We start from the raw sequence: 14,471 nt of genomic DNA on the forward strand, positions 1-14,471 counted from the left end.
GCGAGAATGTTATTTTATATTTCTCTACCTGGAGTAATGTGTGATAGGGACTCTACCTGGTGTAATGTGTAAGTGGAACTACTGTGCGGTGTAATTTGAGTACTGGAGACTACTGTGCAGCGTAATATGAATTGGTATTATTTTGTGGTCACACCCTTTCCCCTAGAAGCCATGCCCCTATAGTTTTGGCGTGCACCTACGATGCGCACTGGCCCTGTTTTAAATATTGGGGAGGGGGGGGGGTGCCGATGCTGTTTCTTGCACACAGCGCTAAAATGTCTAGTTACGGCACTGATCAAAATAATATTAATTTGATTGTGAAAATGACAATCACACTTTCTTTCTTTCGCCTGCCTTGGGTTTAGTCCGGCTACTCCGTCCGCTTCTGTAAATATAAGTGGCCGTAATTGCAAAACGCACCCAAATCCGTGGGAGTACACATGCGCAGTAAGAAATTACAGTACATCCAACTCTACATCAGGTCTTGAGACAAGTAACGTATATACTGTATTAAACCTGTTTGCATATATAATATATATAATGTATACACACTCTTTGTAAGTACGTACGTATGTGTACATGTATATATTGACAGTATATTATATATGCATACAAGCTGAATAATGCCAGTGTGTCAGGCGTTCCCTGCAGCTAGATGTAGAGGATTAGGGCTATTCCTCTGTCATAGAACCTAGAATTAGATGTGTGTGATCACTGCGCTGCAGATTACAGTCCATCATCTCATCAGTGGCGAGGAGCTAATAGCTGTAATGTCACAATGTACAGAGAGGACTTACTGTAATGTCTCCTAGTTATACCTAGTATAAAATACCGTAACGCAGGGACGGCTATTCTTTATTTAGCGACACTTTCTATTTTTTTTATTACTTTTTTTCACAATACAAATGTAAACACATACTGTATACAGATGGAGCCATCTTTATCTTGGCCTTTAATTGGATTCATTGAGCCAGGGCAGTCGAATTTAATCCCCTGCTGTAATGAATTAATCCCTTGCTGTATTGCTGTCTCTGTATTGTATTGCAGCTGAGATCAATAGATGAAGGGTTTATGCTAATAAACCTTGGTGCACCTAGGTGCAGCAGAGAAACCAAGATAAGCGTGGCTCCAGGGACACATAATCCATGTATGTTACTTTCTAGAACACCAGTGACAGTATATGGCAGGTGCGTGACCTCGGGAACTCTGTGTGTTGGTCAGTACATGAGTAGGCAAGTATAAGGAGAGTAGTAGGAGGTGAGGTGGAGGGGGGGGGGGGGGGGGTAAATGGGAGGACCAATCACAAGCCTCAATCTCTTAGGTTTCTACCCACTTGTACTGCATTTCAGCAAATAGAGTTGGGGATTTGGCCAGGATTAATGGTGTCCTCAATGCTGAGAAATACAGGCAAGTGCTTATCCATCATGCCAATGTCATTAAGAACTATCTTCAGCGTAAAGAAGAACAAGGAGTCCTGTGACAAAGCCTATATATTTATCCTATTTAAAACACTTTAAAAGGTTAAGAGACACAGTACGCAATTGGCGCAAAAGGTACCGCAAGGGTACGCCCTTAACTATACCTTAAGGAATGTACTTATACTGTAAACATTTGTGCAGTGATAATGTGTAGATGTAATGCAGTGTAACCTTGTTAGCTTAAAAGCTGTATGAGCGACTATGACGCTCTGAGAACCTTTGTGCAATATAATAATCAATCAAATACCGGTCTTAGGATCTAACACCTTAAATGAACGTTCTATTGCAAAAGAATAAACAAATACAAGTTATACACTACCAAAATAACATAGAATACCTAACCGAATTTCTACACATAAAATACAATAAAAGGCACAAGTACTTTTAAGGGGAAGGAGAGAGAGAATGGCTTATAACATTAAATAAGAGACAATATGGTTGCAGAGAAACCTACACATGTGAGAAACAATCGCTGCGCAGTTAGTCAATGCTGAGAATCTTTGTGGAGAGAATACTTGAGCTTACCCATACTGGCTGTCCCTATATACACAACACCCAGCAACAACACAATGGTACCGCATGGGACAGAAGCTAGACTCCATTTTGGGAAAACTCCCATGATTCCAAAGACTGCAACACATGGTTCAAAGGGGGAGGAGAAAACACCCAGCAGCAGCCATCTTCTACAAACCAACTAATTATATTCCACATTCCAATCCAACTTCCTAGAACCATCTTATTCAATTTCACATTCCAAACAACTTCCTAGAACCATCTTATTCACTTTCACATTCCAAACAACTTCCTAGAACCATCTTATTCAATTTCACATTCCAAACAACTCAGTATCTCAATAACCAGAGCATATGGTATGCTGGCTATGCTATATGAATCATCACAAGACCAGATCACAATGTAACCACACATCCCAGCATGCCATTGCTACAAAACCCATATTCACAAGTAACTGCATGGCGGTATTCATGATTGACAAGGTATATTATAACAAACCAGCACAATCTATTTTAAATCACCATAGGCAAACAAATACCACAAATGCTATGCTACAGGTTGTCTAATGTCCCAGCTACCATCACAGATTCCCAAACAAGTTACAATATCCTAGTTAAACCAGCACCATTGACCTTAAAGCCATCTGTCTATATTTCCTTATCTAGCCATGTGAATTCAATACTTAGCCTTTCGCTTGGAGGTCAGTCCTGGGGATGAACCAGCCATGCTGCTGGGTGCTAGCTTAGTTCTGAGTGTAGCTACAGTACATCTGTCCTCTGAGATCACAAGCAACTGAACCCTGACCTCTTCTCTAGCCAGGAACTACTTTCCTGTTTGACTAGTTCCTGGGGGAGGGGTCTCTCTTGCACAATTCAGTTACTATTCTCTTATGTATATGCTGATCAGGTTCAGCCCTGAAAACTGCCAAAAGGGTTGGCTTGAGTTCCCTGTTCATTGTATCATTCATTGTTCTAACAAAGTGATTTTTAGCTTTTATACATATAATCATATCTATCCGCTGCAATGTCCCACAACTTCACAACAAGTATCAAATTAATCTACACACCAATCTGCTTGTTTCAATAGTAAACATGACGGGTTTATCTGGTTCGGTTCAAATAATACACATTCATGACATTAATTCATTAGCTAATTTTAAATCTCCATGATGTCTGGTGCTTGATATTATTATAATTATGTACTGTATGAAATAAGTGTCGAATCCATCTCTGTGCCATGTCCGTGTAAATGCGTGTGTTACCATATATTGCTGTGCTCGCTGCGCATATTTGCAAGTATAGCGACTTAAATGTGTGCAGTTTGTTTCTCTCTATGTAATATTTTTGACTTTGACACCTGGAAGTGATGATATGGCCCCCGCAGAGCCCTGATCTCAACGTCATCAAGTCTGTCTGGGATTACATGAAGAGACAGAGGGATTTGAGCAAGACTACGTCCACAGAAGATCTGTGGTTAGTTCTCCAAAATGTTTGGAACAACCTCCCTGCCGAGTTCCTTCAAAACCTGTGTGCAAGTGTACCTAGAAGAATTTACGCTGTTTTGTAGTAAAATACTGATTTGAATTAGATTTCTCTTCTGTTCATTCACTTTGCATTTTGTTAATTGATAAAAAATAAACTATTAACACTTTATTTTTATACTTAATATCTTGGAACCCCACCGATCCCTTAATAGTAAGAGCTATAATAATATTTTACCTTCTGATGTTTTTCATCCATTTGGGTATTCTTTATCATTTGATTCTGAATCACCCCGGAATGACGGAGTCCACCATCACACTCACTTTTATCGGAGAGGGAGCTGTCGGTCGCAGCTTGGAGATCATACCCCTCGTAAGGCGTCTTTTTCGGCTGGATAATCTGGTTTGGCATGGAGATGTAATGGTCAGCGATACATTTCACTGAAGACGGGACACTCGGCTCCTGTAGTGCCTGAACATCGGTTTGTGATAACCTTTATGCGGAAGAGACGACAAAGTTGAAAGAAAGTATAATTAGTGCCTCAGTCATTTGTATTTTACCATCTGAGCTCAAACATGGATATCCTTAAAACCTGCTTGTTAGGGAGCCTTGAGGTCCGAGCTTGGGAAACATTGATATACTGTTATGGACAAATGTGTTAGTATCCTTACAGCTTTTGCAGTGGCAAACGCAGGATTTCTAGAGGGGGGGTTCCAAATGCAGACCACAATCTCCCGCTCTGCGGAACATTGGAGCAAGTGCAGGAGTCTGGGGGAGTGGTAGAAGAGCCTAGTAATGACTCTGGACATTAATGTAAACATTGGTCTTTTTATACAATGGATACTGTATAGAATACAGTATTTATATTAACTACCATAGATGGTCTTAGTATAGGCTGTATCAAACATTTAAATAATATAAATAAGTGGCCAGGAAAAGGTTAAACATAGCATAATAAATAAATACACAAATATTATAGAACCGGTACTGCACTTTCTAAGCTCACATTCTCCCACCTCATGGTAAGGCGCCTGTCTCTTCTTCCTGGTAGCTACTCTCTTGTCCAGTTCACTGATTGAGGACTCAGATACACACACACACACACACACACACACACACACACACACACACACACACAGCAAACTTGGTAGAAGAAGCTGCTTCCACTGGGCGTGTGCAGCAGCTCTGCTCTGTCCCTTAAACTGCAAGTTGTGGCAACAGCTCTAGTAATCGTGTTATATACCATTGCTGTTGTAGTCATAATTTGAGCCACTTGCCAAGAGGAGGGGGGTTTCCAGGCAACCGGAAATCCCCCCTGTGTTTGCCTATGGCTTTTGGAAACAATGCTTCATTCCCACAAGTCCCGCAGCAGTGGCAGTGACAGGGACTCTGAGCATTAGGTGGTGCATAGATCTCTGGGAAAAATGCGTGGCGGACTTTTTCTTGGTGTTTTGCGCACGCGCAGTAGAGATAAATAGACAGGAAAATGGCCGCCACGCCATTTTTTCCGGAGACATACACACAAGCTAATGCCCAGATTAAGTGTCACTGCTGCTGCCTGCTAGAGAGGTGTGGGCCCGAACTGAGACTGCAAACGGGCCGCCTCCTCTCTTAATACGCCCCCTGCCTGCACGTCTTTGCTATTTCATAGAATACAGCAAAGAAACAGTGAAAATAGATAAAATATTGCTTATTCTCCATAGAAATTCTACAAACGAGGACAGATTTGGTGATACCCCTTATAAATAATAATAATAAACAATTGGATTATAGTGATATTCCAAACTTAGCGCACTTTCTCCAGTAGGACTCCAGATGCTTACCAGGTAATAAGAACACGAACGTCCCATCTCCTTACCCTGAGTAAGAACAATGGTCCCACGTGTCTCGTACAGTTTCCAGCTTCTCATTCGTATTCCGGTCATGGTATAACCTCTGTGATATTATGTGGGGGTGCAGTGACGCCTTACGCTGGACCTGGGGTTCCTCTGCTGACAAATAAACATCCTTCGGTACTCCTGGAGAATAGACATGTCTGTGAGGATAGGTGGCAGCAGCCGGACATTCATTGGCTGGCGGTCCGGATGAGAAACCCGTTCTCTCCTGTTGTGTCACATCGGTGCCCGTAGAAGTATTCGCCATATTTGTACTTATTGATACTGTCTGTTTTACATTGTTATTTGGAAACCCTACTTCTGTAGTTCCCGGAATATCGTGCGCATTGTGTTTCATTTCCGTCACTGGCTGGGATGCACTGTTGGACTTTCCACTGCCCTAAAAGAGATAGTATATATTATTTTAATACAGTCATATAGCACTTAAAGATCATCTCTCAACACAAAGAGTAACTCACAGGCACACGCAATGGGCTGAATCAATGTAGTGAGTAAGTGGGAGTATTAGTCTGTGCGTGGTGTGATAATACTCAGGGGAAAGGGTGGCAGCAGGGCCCATTTTTCCTCAGTAGCGGATGAGTGGTAAACGGACTAAAAAGGGCTATGTAACTGTAACAACACTTCTTAGCTTACACCATGATATATGAAATATAAAGAACAAAGTTCCACAGCAACTAACAAAAAAAATCCTAAATAGAAATGGCATGTACATACCTCCCAACCATCCCTCTAAAGTAGTCCGTGTTCAAATTACCAGGGGACTCTAGAGAGCTGCAGAAGTGTGTCTTTACTAACTGCAGTCATGCTGGACAATGGCTGCAGAGGCACTTCCTGTATAGCAACTTCCGCCATCCACATACAGTATAATTCTATCCTGCTGTTGAGGGGCTGTCACAATTCTGTAAGGCTGTCCGGCTACCCCGCTATCAGGAGAGTGGGTTATGACGGAGTTGTTCCATTGCTGTAAACCACATAGGCAGGTCCTTCCATGATATGGGTGATTTTTGGGAGAATACAGGATTACAAGGGAAGGGGGCATGCGTACTCCTCTCAGTGTGCTGCGGCCATACTCTCATCCAATATGGAGACATCTAATGTTAGGAGGGAAGCATATAACGCAAACACACAGGCAACAACTGTTGGTTTTTAACCTCTTCCAGGGAATGGAAACTAGCAAATTGCATAGACGTTCTGCAGCTGAATGCTTCTACACTTTGGTGGTGGGGCTGTGTGCATAATTGCACAATAATATGCTGCTTAATGATGGATTTTATCCTTCAGTCCCACTTTTCTGTGGATGGGATCATTATAAAACATCAGGGGCCACTGACAGATCTAGCATGGGTGTGCAGTGCACATGGGTGCGTGAATCACACAGGCATTGCATTGTACAGTTGTCTTGTTGCCCCCCTGCACCCAATGTTGTCCCCATATACCCCTGCAGGCAGGACTGTGCCAGTCTTCTCCTCGTCTCATCCCCTATTCGCACGATATATATCAAATCGTTTCCATGTGCTTTCGTATTTACAGCATGTCAGTATGATATGGAAGTATCAATGTACCCCAAGGGGCTTATGTACAAAAATGCATCATGTGCATCAGAAAAAAATGTTTAAAAAACAGAAACTTAAACTATTAGTGATGTTAGTGAGCCCCTGCTGACTGTGTTTCTGGTAGCAGTGGTGTTGACTGTGTTTTTGCTAGCAGTGATGTTAGTGAACACCTGCTGACTGTGTTTCTGCTAGCAGTGATGTTAGGGAGCACCTGCTGACTGTGTTTCTGCTAGCAGTGATGTTAGGGAGCACCTGCTGACTGTGTTTCTGCTATCAGTGATGTTAGTGATCACCTGCTGACTGTGTTTCTGCTAGCAGTGATGTTAGTGAGCACCTGCTGACTGCGTTTCTGCTAGCAGTGATGTTAGTGAGCACCTGCTGACTGTGTTTCTGCTAGCAGTGATGTTAGTGAACACCTGCTGACTGTGTTTCTGCTAGCAGTGATGTTAGGGAGCACCTGCTGACTGTGTTTCTGCTAGCAGTGATGTTAGTGAGCCCCTGCTGACTGTGTTTCTGCTAGCAGTGGTGTTGACTGTGTTTCTGCTAGCAGTGATGTTAGTGAGCACCTGCTGACTGTGTTTCTGCTAGCAGTGGTGTTGACTGTGTTTCTGCTAGCAGTGATGTTAGTGAACACCTGCTGACTCTGTTTCTGCTATCAGTGATGTTAGTGAGCACCTGCTGACTGTGTTTCTGATAGCAGTGATGTTAGTGAGCACCTGCTGACTGTGTTTCTGCTAGCAGTGATGTTAGTGAGCACCTGCTGACTGTGTTTCTGCTAGCAGTGATGTTAGTGAGCACCTGCTGACTGTGTTTCTGCTAGCAGTGATGTTAGTGAGCACCTGCTGACTGCGTTTCTGCTAGCAGTGATGTTAGTGAGCACCTGCTGACTGCGTTTCTGCTAGCAGTGATGTTAGTGAGCACCTGCTGACTGCGTTTCTGCTAGCAGTGATGTTAGTGAGCACCTGCTGACTGCGTTTCTGCTAGCAGTGATGTTAGTTAACACCTGCTGACTGCGTTTCTGCTAGCTGTGATGTTAGTGAACACCTGCTGACTGCGTTTCTGCTAACTGATGTTAGTGAATACCTGATGACTGCGTTTCTGCTAGCAGTGATGTTAGTGAACACCTGCTGACTGCGTTTCTGCTAGCAGTGATGTTAGTGAGCACCTGCTGACTGCGTTTCTGCTAGCAGTGATGTTGGTGAACACCTGCTGACTGCGTTTCTGCTAGCAGTGATGTTGGTGAACACCTGCTGACTCTGTTTCTGCTATCAGTGATGTTAGTGAGCACCTGCTGACTGTGTTTCTACTAGCAGTGATGTTAGTGAGCACCTGCTGACTGTGTTTCTGCTAGCAGTGATGTTAGTGAGCACCTGCTGACTGTGTTTCTGCTAGCAGTGATGTTAGTGAGCACCTGCTGACTGTGTTTCTGCTAGCAGTGATGTAAGTGAGCACCTGCTGACTGTGTTTCTGCTAGCAGTGATGTTAGTGAGCACCTGCTGACTGTGTTTCTGCTAGCAGTGATGTTAGTGAGCACCTGCTGACTGTGTTTCTGCTAGCAGTGATGTTAGTGAGCACCTGCTGACTGCGTTTCTGCTAGCAGTGATGTTAGTGAGCACCTGCTGACTGCGTTTCTGCTAGCAGTGATGTTAGCGAGCACCTGCTGACTGCGTTTCTGCTAGCAGTGATGTTAGCGAGCACCTGCTGACTGCGTTTCTGCTAGCAGTGATGTTAGTTAACACCTGCTGACTGCGTTTCTGCTAGCTGTGATGTTAGTGAACACCTGCTGACTGCGTTTCTGCTAGCAGTGATGTTAGTGAACACCTGCTGACTGTGTTTCTGCTAGCAGTGGTGTTGACTGTGTTTCTGCTAGCAGTGATGTTAGTGAGCACCTGCTGACAGTGTTTCTGCAAGCAGTGGTGTTGACTGTGTTTCTGCTAGCAGTGATGTTAGTGAACACCTGCTGACTGCGTTTCTGCTAGCAGTGATGTTAGTTAACACCTGCTGACTGCGTTTCTGCTAGCTGTGATGTTAGTGAGCACCTGCTGACTGCATTTCTGCTAGCAGTGATGTTAGTGAACACCTACTGACTGCGTTTCTGCTAGCAGTGATGAAAGTGAACACCTGCTGACTGCGTTTCTGCTAGCAGTGATGTTAGTGAGCACCTGCTGACTGTGTTTCTGCTAGCAGTGATGTTAGTGAGCACCTGCTGACTGCGTTTCTGCTAGCAGTGATGTTAGTTAACACCTGCTGACTGCGTTTCTGCTAGCTGTGATGTTAGTGAACACCTGCTGACTGCGTTTCTGCTAGCAGTGATGTTAGTGAACACCTGCTGACTGCATTTCTGCTAGCAGTGATGTTAGTGAGCACCTGCTGACTGTGTTTCTGCTAGCAGTGATGTTAGTGAACACCTGCTGACTGCGTTTCTGCTAGCAGTGATGTTAGTGAATACCTGCTGACTGCGTTTCTGCTAGCAGTGATGTTAGTGAGCACCTGCTGACTGTGTTTCTGCTAGCAGTGATGTTAGTGAACACCTGCTGACTGCGTTTCTGCTAGCAGTGATGTTAGTGAATACCTGCTGACTGCGTTTCTGCTAGCAGTGATGTTAGTGAGCACCTGCTGACTGCGTTTCTGCTAGCAGTGATGTTAGTGAACACCTGCTGACTGCGTTTCTGCTAGCAGTGATGTTAGGGAGCACCTGCTGACTGTGTTTTTGCTATCAGTGATGTTAGTGAGCACCTGCTGACTGTTTCTGCTAGCAGTGATGTTAGTAAGCACCTGCTGACTGTGTGCATGGAGTTTGAGATAGTACAGATAAGAATGCAGATTTCAGTTCACTAGAACCCAGTGCAACATTCATTTTAGACATGCCATACCTCAGTGATGTCACTGGTTCCTACTGGAGTAACAGCTGTATTCTTATAAAGATTAGCTCAGTAAACAGATATATAAAAAATGAAAAACAACTGTTGGCCTGATTCAGAGATAGATGCAGAAGATACAGCGCTAATGCAGCAGGAGGTGTCTTGTGTAAGTAGGCGACTCCTGCAGGTGTCTGTCATCCGCTGCTCTGTCCAAAGATGCAGCATCAGATCATCTGCATGTCCATCAGTCATCTGAGTAACCCTCCGGATTTCCTGAGATGAAGCTGTGCCTCAGGATTTCCTAAAGCTGTGACTTTAGGTCTTGTCGTTACTCTACCCCACCCAAATATACATACAATAAAGAATCCAAGAACCTCAGGGGCAGAAGCTATTCCTTCTGCTGCACTCAGAAAAAAAAGGAGAGCTTCCATAGTATCTCAGAGAAAAGGAAAGAGCTTCCATAGTGTTTCAGAGAGAAGGAAAGAGAGCTTCCATAATGTCTCACAGAGAAGGAAAGAGAGCTTCCATAATGTCTCAGAGAGAAGGAAAGAGAGCTTCCCTAGTGTCTCAGAGAGAAGGAAAGAGAGCTTCCATAATGTCTCAGAGAGAAGGAAAGAGAGCTTCCTTAGTGTCTCAGAGAGAAGGAAAGAGAGCTTCCATAATGTCTCAGAGAGAAGGAAAGAGAGCTTCCCTAGTGTCTCACAGAGAAGGAAAGAGAGCTTCCATAATGTCTCAGAGAGAAGGAAAGAGAGCTTCCCTAGTGTCTCAGAGAGAAGGAAAGAGAGCTTCCATAATGTCTCAGAGAGAAGGAAAGAGAGCTTCCCTAGTGTCTCAGAGAGAAGGAAAGAGAGCTTTCATAGTATCTCAGAGAGAAGGAAAGAGAGCTTCCCTAGTGTCTCAGAGAGAAGGAAAGAGAGCTTCCATAATGTCTCAGAGAGAAGGAAAGAGGGCTTCCATAGTGTCTCACAGAGAAGGAAAGAGCTTTCATAGTGTTTCAGAGAGAAGGAAAGAACTCCCATAGTGTCTCAGAGTGAAGAAAAGAAAGCTTCCATAATGTCTCAGAGAGCATGAAAGAGGGCTTCCATAGTGTCTCAGAGAGAAGGAAAGAGCTTTCATAGTGTCTGAGAGAGAAGGAAAGAGAGCTTCCCTAGTGTCTCAGAGAGAAGGAAAGAGAGCTTCCATAATGTCTCAGAGAGAAGGAAAGAGAGCTTCCCTAGTGTCTCAGAGAGAAGGAAAGAGAGCTTTCATAGTATCTCAGAGAGAAGGAAAGAGAGCTTCCATAATGTCTCAGAGAGAAGGAAAGAGGGCTTCCATAGTGTCTCACAGAGAAGGAAAGAGCTTTCATAGTGTTTCAGAGAGAAGGAAAGAACTCCCATAGTGTCTCAGAGTGAAGAAAAGAAAGCTTCCATAATGTCTCAGAGAGCATGAAAGAGGGCTTCCATAGTGTCTCAGAGAGAAGGAAAGAGCTTTCATAGTGTCTGAGAGAGAAGGAAAGAGAGCTTCCCTAGTGTCTCAGAGAGAAGGAAAGAGAGCTTCCATAATGTCTCAGAGAGAAGGAAAGAGGGTTTCCATAGTGTCTCAGAGAGAAGGAAAAAGCTTTTATAGTGTTTCAGAGAGAAGGAAAGAGCTTTCATAGTGTCTCAGAGAGAAGAAAAGAAAGCTACCATAATGTCTCAGAGAGAAGGAAAGGGAGCTTCCATAGTGTCTCAGAGAGAAGGAAAGAGAGCTTCCATAGTGTCTCAGAGAGAAGGAAAGAGAGCTTCCATAGTGTCTCAGAGAGAAGGAAAGAGAGCTTCCATAATGTCTCAGGGAGAAGGAAAGAGCTTCCATAGTGTCTCAGAGAGTAGAAAAGAAAGCTACCATAATGTCTCAGAGAGAAGGAAAGAGAGCTTCCATAGTGTCTCAGAGAGAAGGAAAGAGAGCTTACCTAGTGTCTCAGAAAGAAGGAAAGAGAGCTTCCCTAGTGTCTCAGAGAGAAGGAAAGATGGCTTCCATAGTGTCTCAGGGAGAAGGAAAGAGAGCTTCCATAATGTCTCAGAGAGAAGGAAAGAGAGCTTCCCTAGTGTCTCAGAGAGAAGGAAAGAGAGCTTTCATAGTATCTCAGAGAGAAGGAAAGAGAGCTTCCCTAGTGTCTCAGAGAGAAGGAAAGAGAGCTTCCCTAGTGTCTCAGAGAGAAGGAAAGAGAGCTTTCATAGTATCTCAGAGAGAAGGAAAGAGAGCTTCCCTAGTGTCTCAGAGAGAAGGAAAGAGAGCTTCCATAATGTCTCAGAGAGAAGGAAAGAGGGCTTCCATAGTGTCTCACAGAGAAGGAAAGAGCTTTCATAGTGTTTCAGAGAGAAGGAAAGAACTCCCATAGTGTCTCAGAGTGAAGAAAAGAAAGCTTCCATAATGTCTCAGAGAGCATGAAAGAGGGCTTCCATAGTGTCTCAGAGAGAAGGAAAGAGCTTTCATAGTGTCTGAGAGAGAAGGAAAGAGAGCTTCCCTAGTGTCTCAGAGAGAAGGAAAGAGAGCTTCCATAATGTCTCAGAGAGAAGGAAAGAGAGCTTCCCTAGTGTCTCAGAGAGAAGGAAAGAGAGCTTTCATAGTATCTCAGAGAGAAGGAAAGAGAGCTTCCATAATGTCTCAGAGAGAAGGAAAGAGGGCTTCCATAGTGTCTCACAGAGAAGGAAAGAGCTTTCATAGTGTTTCAGAGAGAAGGAAAGAACTCCCATAGTGTCTCAGAGTGAAGAAAAGAAAGCTTCCATAATGTCTCAGAGAGCATGAAAGAGGGCTTCCATAGTGTCTCAGAGAGAAGGAAAGAGCTTTCATAGTGTCTGAGAGAGAAGGAAAGAGAGCTTCCCTAGTGTCTCAGAGAGAAGGAAAGAGAGCTTCCATAATGTCTCAGAGAGAAGGAAAGAGGGTTTCCATAGTGTCTCAGAGAGAAGGAAAAAGCTTTTATAGTGTTTCAGAGAGAAGGAAAGAGCTTCCATAGTGTCTCAGAGAGAAGAAAAGAAAGCTACCATAATGTCTCAGAGAGAAGGAAAGGGAGCTTCCATAGTGTCTCAGAGAGAAGGAAAGAGAGCTTCCATAGTGTCTCAGAGAGAAGGAAAGAGAGCTTCCATAGTGTCTCAGAGAGAAGGAAAGAGAGCTTCCATAATGTCTCAGGGAGAAGGAAAGAGCTTCCATAGTGTCTCAGAGAGTAGAAAAGAAAGCTACCATAATGTCTCAGAGAGAAGGAAAGAGAGCTTCCATAGTGTCTCAGAGAGAAGGAAAGAGAGCTTACCTAGTGTCTCAGAAAGAAGGAAAGAGAGCTTCCCTAGTGTCTCAGAGAGAAGGAAAGATGGCTTCCATAGTGTCTCAGGGAGAAGGAAAGAGAGGTTCCATAGTGTATCAGAGAGAAGGAAAGAGAGCTTCCATGGTGTCTCAGAGAGCTTCCATAGCATTTCAGAGAGAAGGAAAGAGAGCTTCCATAATATCTCAGAGAGAAGGAAAGATCTTCCATAGCATCTTAGAGAGAAGAAAGAGCTTCCATAGTATCTCATGGAGAAGGAAAGAGAGCTTCCATAGTGTCTGAGAGAGAAGGAAATAGAGTGTTCATAGTGTCTCAGACAGAAGGAAAGAGAGCTTCCATAGTGTCTGAGAGAGAATGAAAGAGAGCTTCCATAGTGTCTCAGAAAGAAGAAAAGAGAGTTTCCATAGTGTCTGAGAGAGAAGGAAAGGGAGCTTCCGTAGTGTCTGAGAGAGAAAGAGAGCTTCCATATTGTATCAGAGAGAAGAAAAGAGAGCTTCCATAGTGTCTCAGAGAAAAGGCAAGAGAGCTTCCATAGTGTCTCAGAGAGTAGGAAATAGAGTGTCCATAGAAAAGAAAAGAAAGCTTCCATAGTGTCTCAGAGCGAAGGCAAGAGAGCTTCCATAGGTCTCAGTAGAGATGAAAAGCGAGCTTCCATAGTTCCAGGATGACTGTCTCCACTGTAACAGCAAATGATGCCCTTTATATTGAACATTAACTTTACTCATACTCACTTAGTTTTGACATCACATTTTATACTGTATGTTGTCTGTCTCAACAATGAGCAGAAGTAGGAGGATCTTGAAGATACTCCTGAGGAACAGAATGTAATTAAGAATCAGCAGGATCGATTTTTGAGTAATTTAATTTACATATCAGCCATTAAAAATGGTTTATCTGCTGGAAGTTTAGATCATGATATGGGTTTCAGGTGACACAAAATGTCCCATACCGAAAACCCATTTCACCTTTCTTATTGCTCTCCAATGCAGGTAGGTTCTATTTTTGGGGTGCAGTAGGAAAAGCATTGACTGTCATGTGCCCAGAAGTGTTTCCTGCTACATAGCAGCTACTTACATGTATATTGCCCCAAGTCAGTAGCTTAAGAGCCAACAAACTGCCAATACTATGACTCCAGGGCTTATGTAATAGCCTGTGAAATGCAGGCTGTTCAGGAATTCTGGCGGGTATACATGTAGTTTCAAAATGGCAAACATTTACTAGGCAAAACCAACCTGGTCTACCTAATAGCAGGAGGGGACTACAGGTTACTTACTCTCCCACCCCTGTACTTTGTCTTCTCCCGTTATCAGTCACCGCACTCGTCACGTGCCAAGTGCGGGATGAAGCACAGGGCGATACTACTTGTCACTGCTCCACTTTTGTGACCCAAGTATGAGGTTATGAAAAGTGAGAGAAGGT

The 14,471-nt window shown here is 43.6% G+C and overlaps 1 protein-coding gene across 1 annotated transcript in view; it reads right to left on the reverse strand.

Moving 5' to 3' along the window:
* The window catches only part of JHY (junctional cadherin complex regulator), a 111,683-nt gene that overhangs the window by 60,646 nt on the left and 36,566 nt on the right, over positions 1-14,471 (reverse strand). Inside the window, exons 4-5 of the mRNA XM_063943720.1 lie at positions 5,331-5,746; positions 3,710-3,965 (exon numbers count right to left, since the gene is read on the reverse strand). Coding sequence (XP_063799790.1) covers positions 3,710-3,965; positions 5,331-5,746 — 672 coding nt within the window. The remainder of the gene's footprint in view (positions 1-3,709; positions 3,966-5,330; positions 5,747-14,471) is intronic.

Source organism: Pseudophryne corroboree, chromosome 10, assembly GCF_028390025.1.
Source record: "Pseudophryne corroboree isolate aPseCor3 chromosome 10, aPseCor3.hap2, whole genome shotgun sequence".
Lineage (NCBI taxonomy): Eukaryota > Metazoa > Chordata > Amphibia > Anura > Myobatrachidae > Pseudophryne > Pseudophryne corroboree.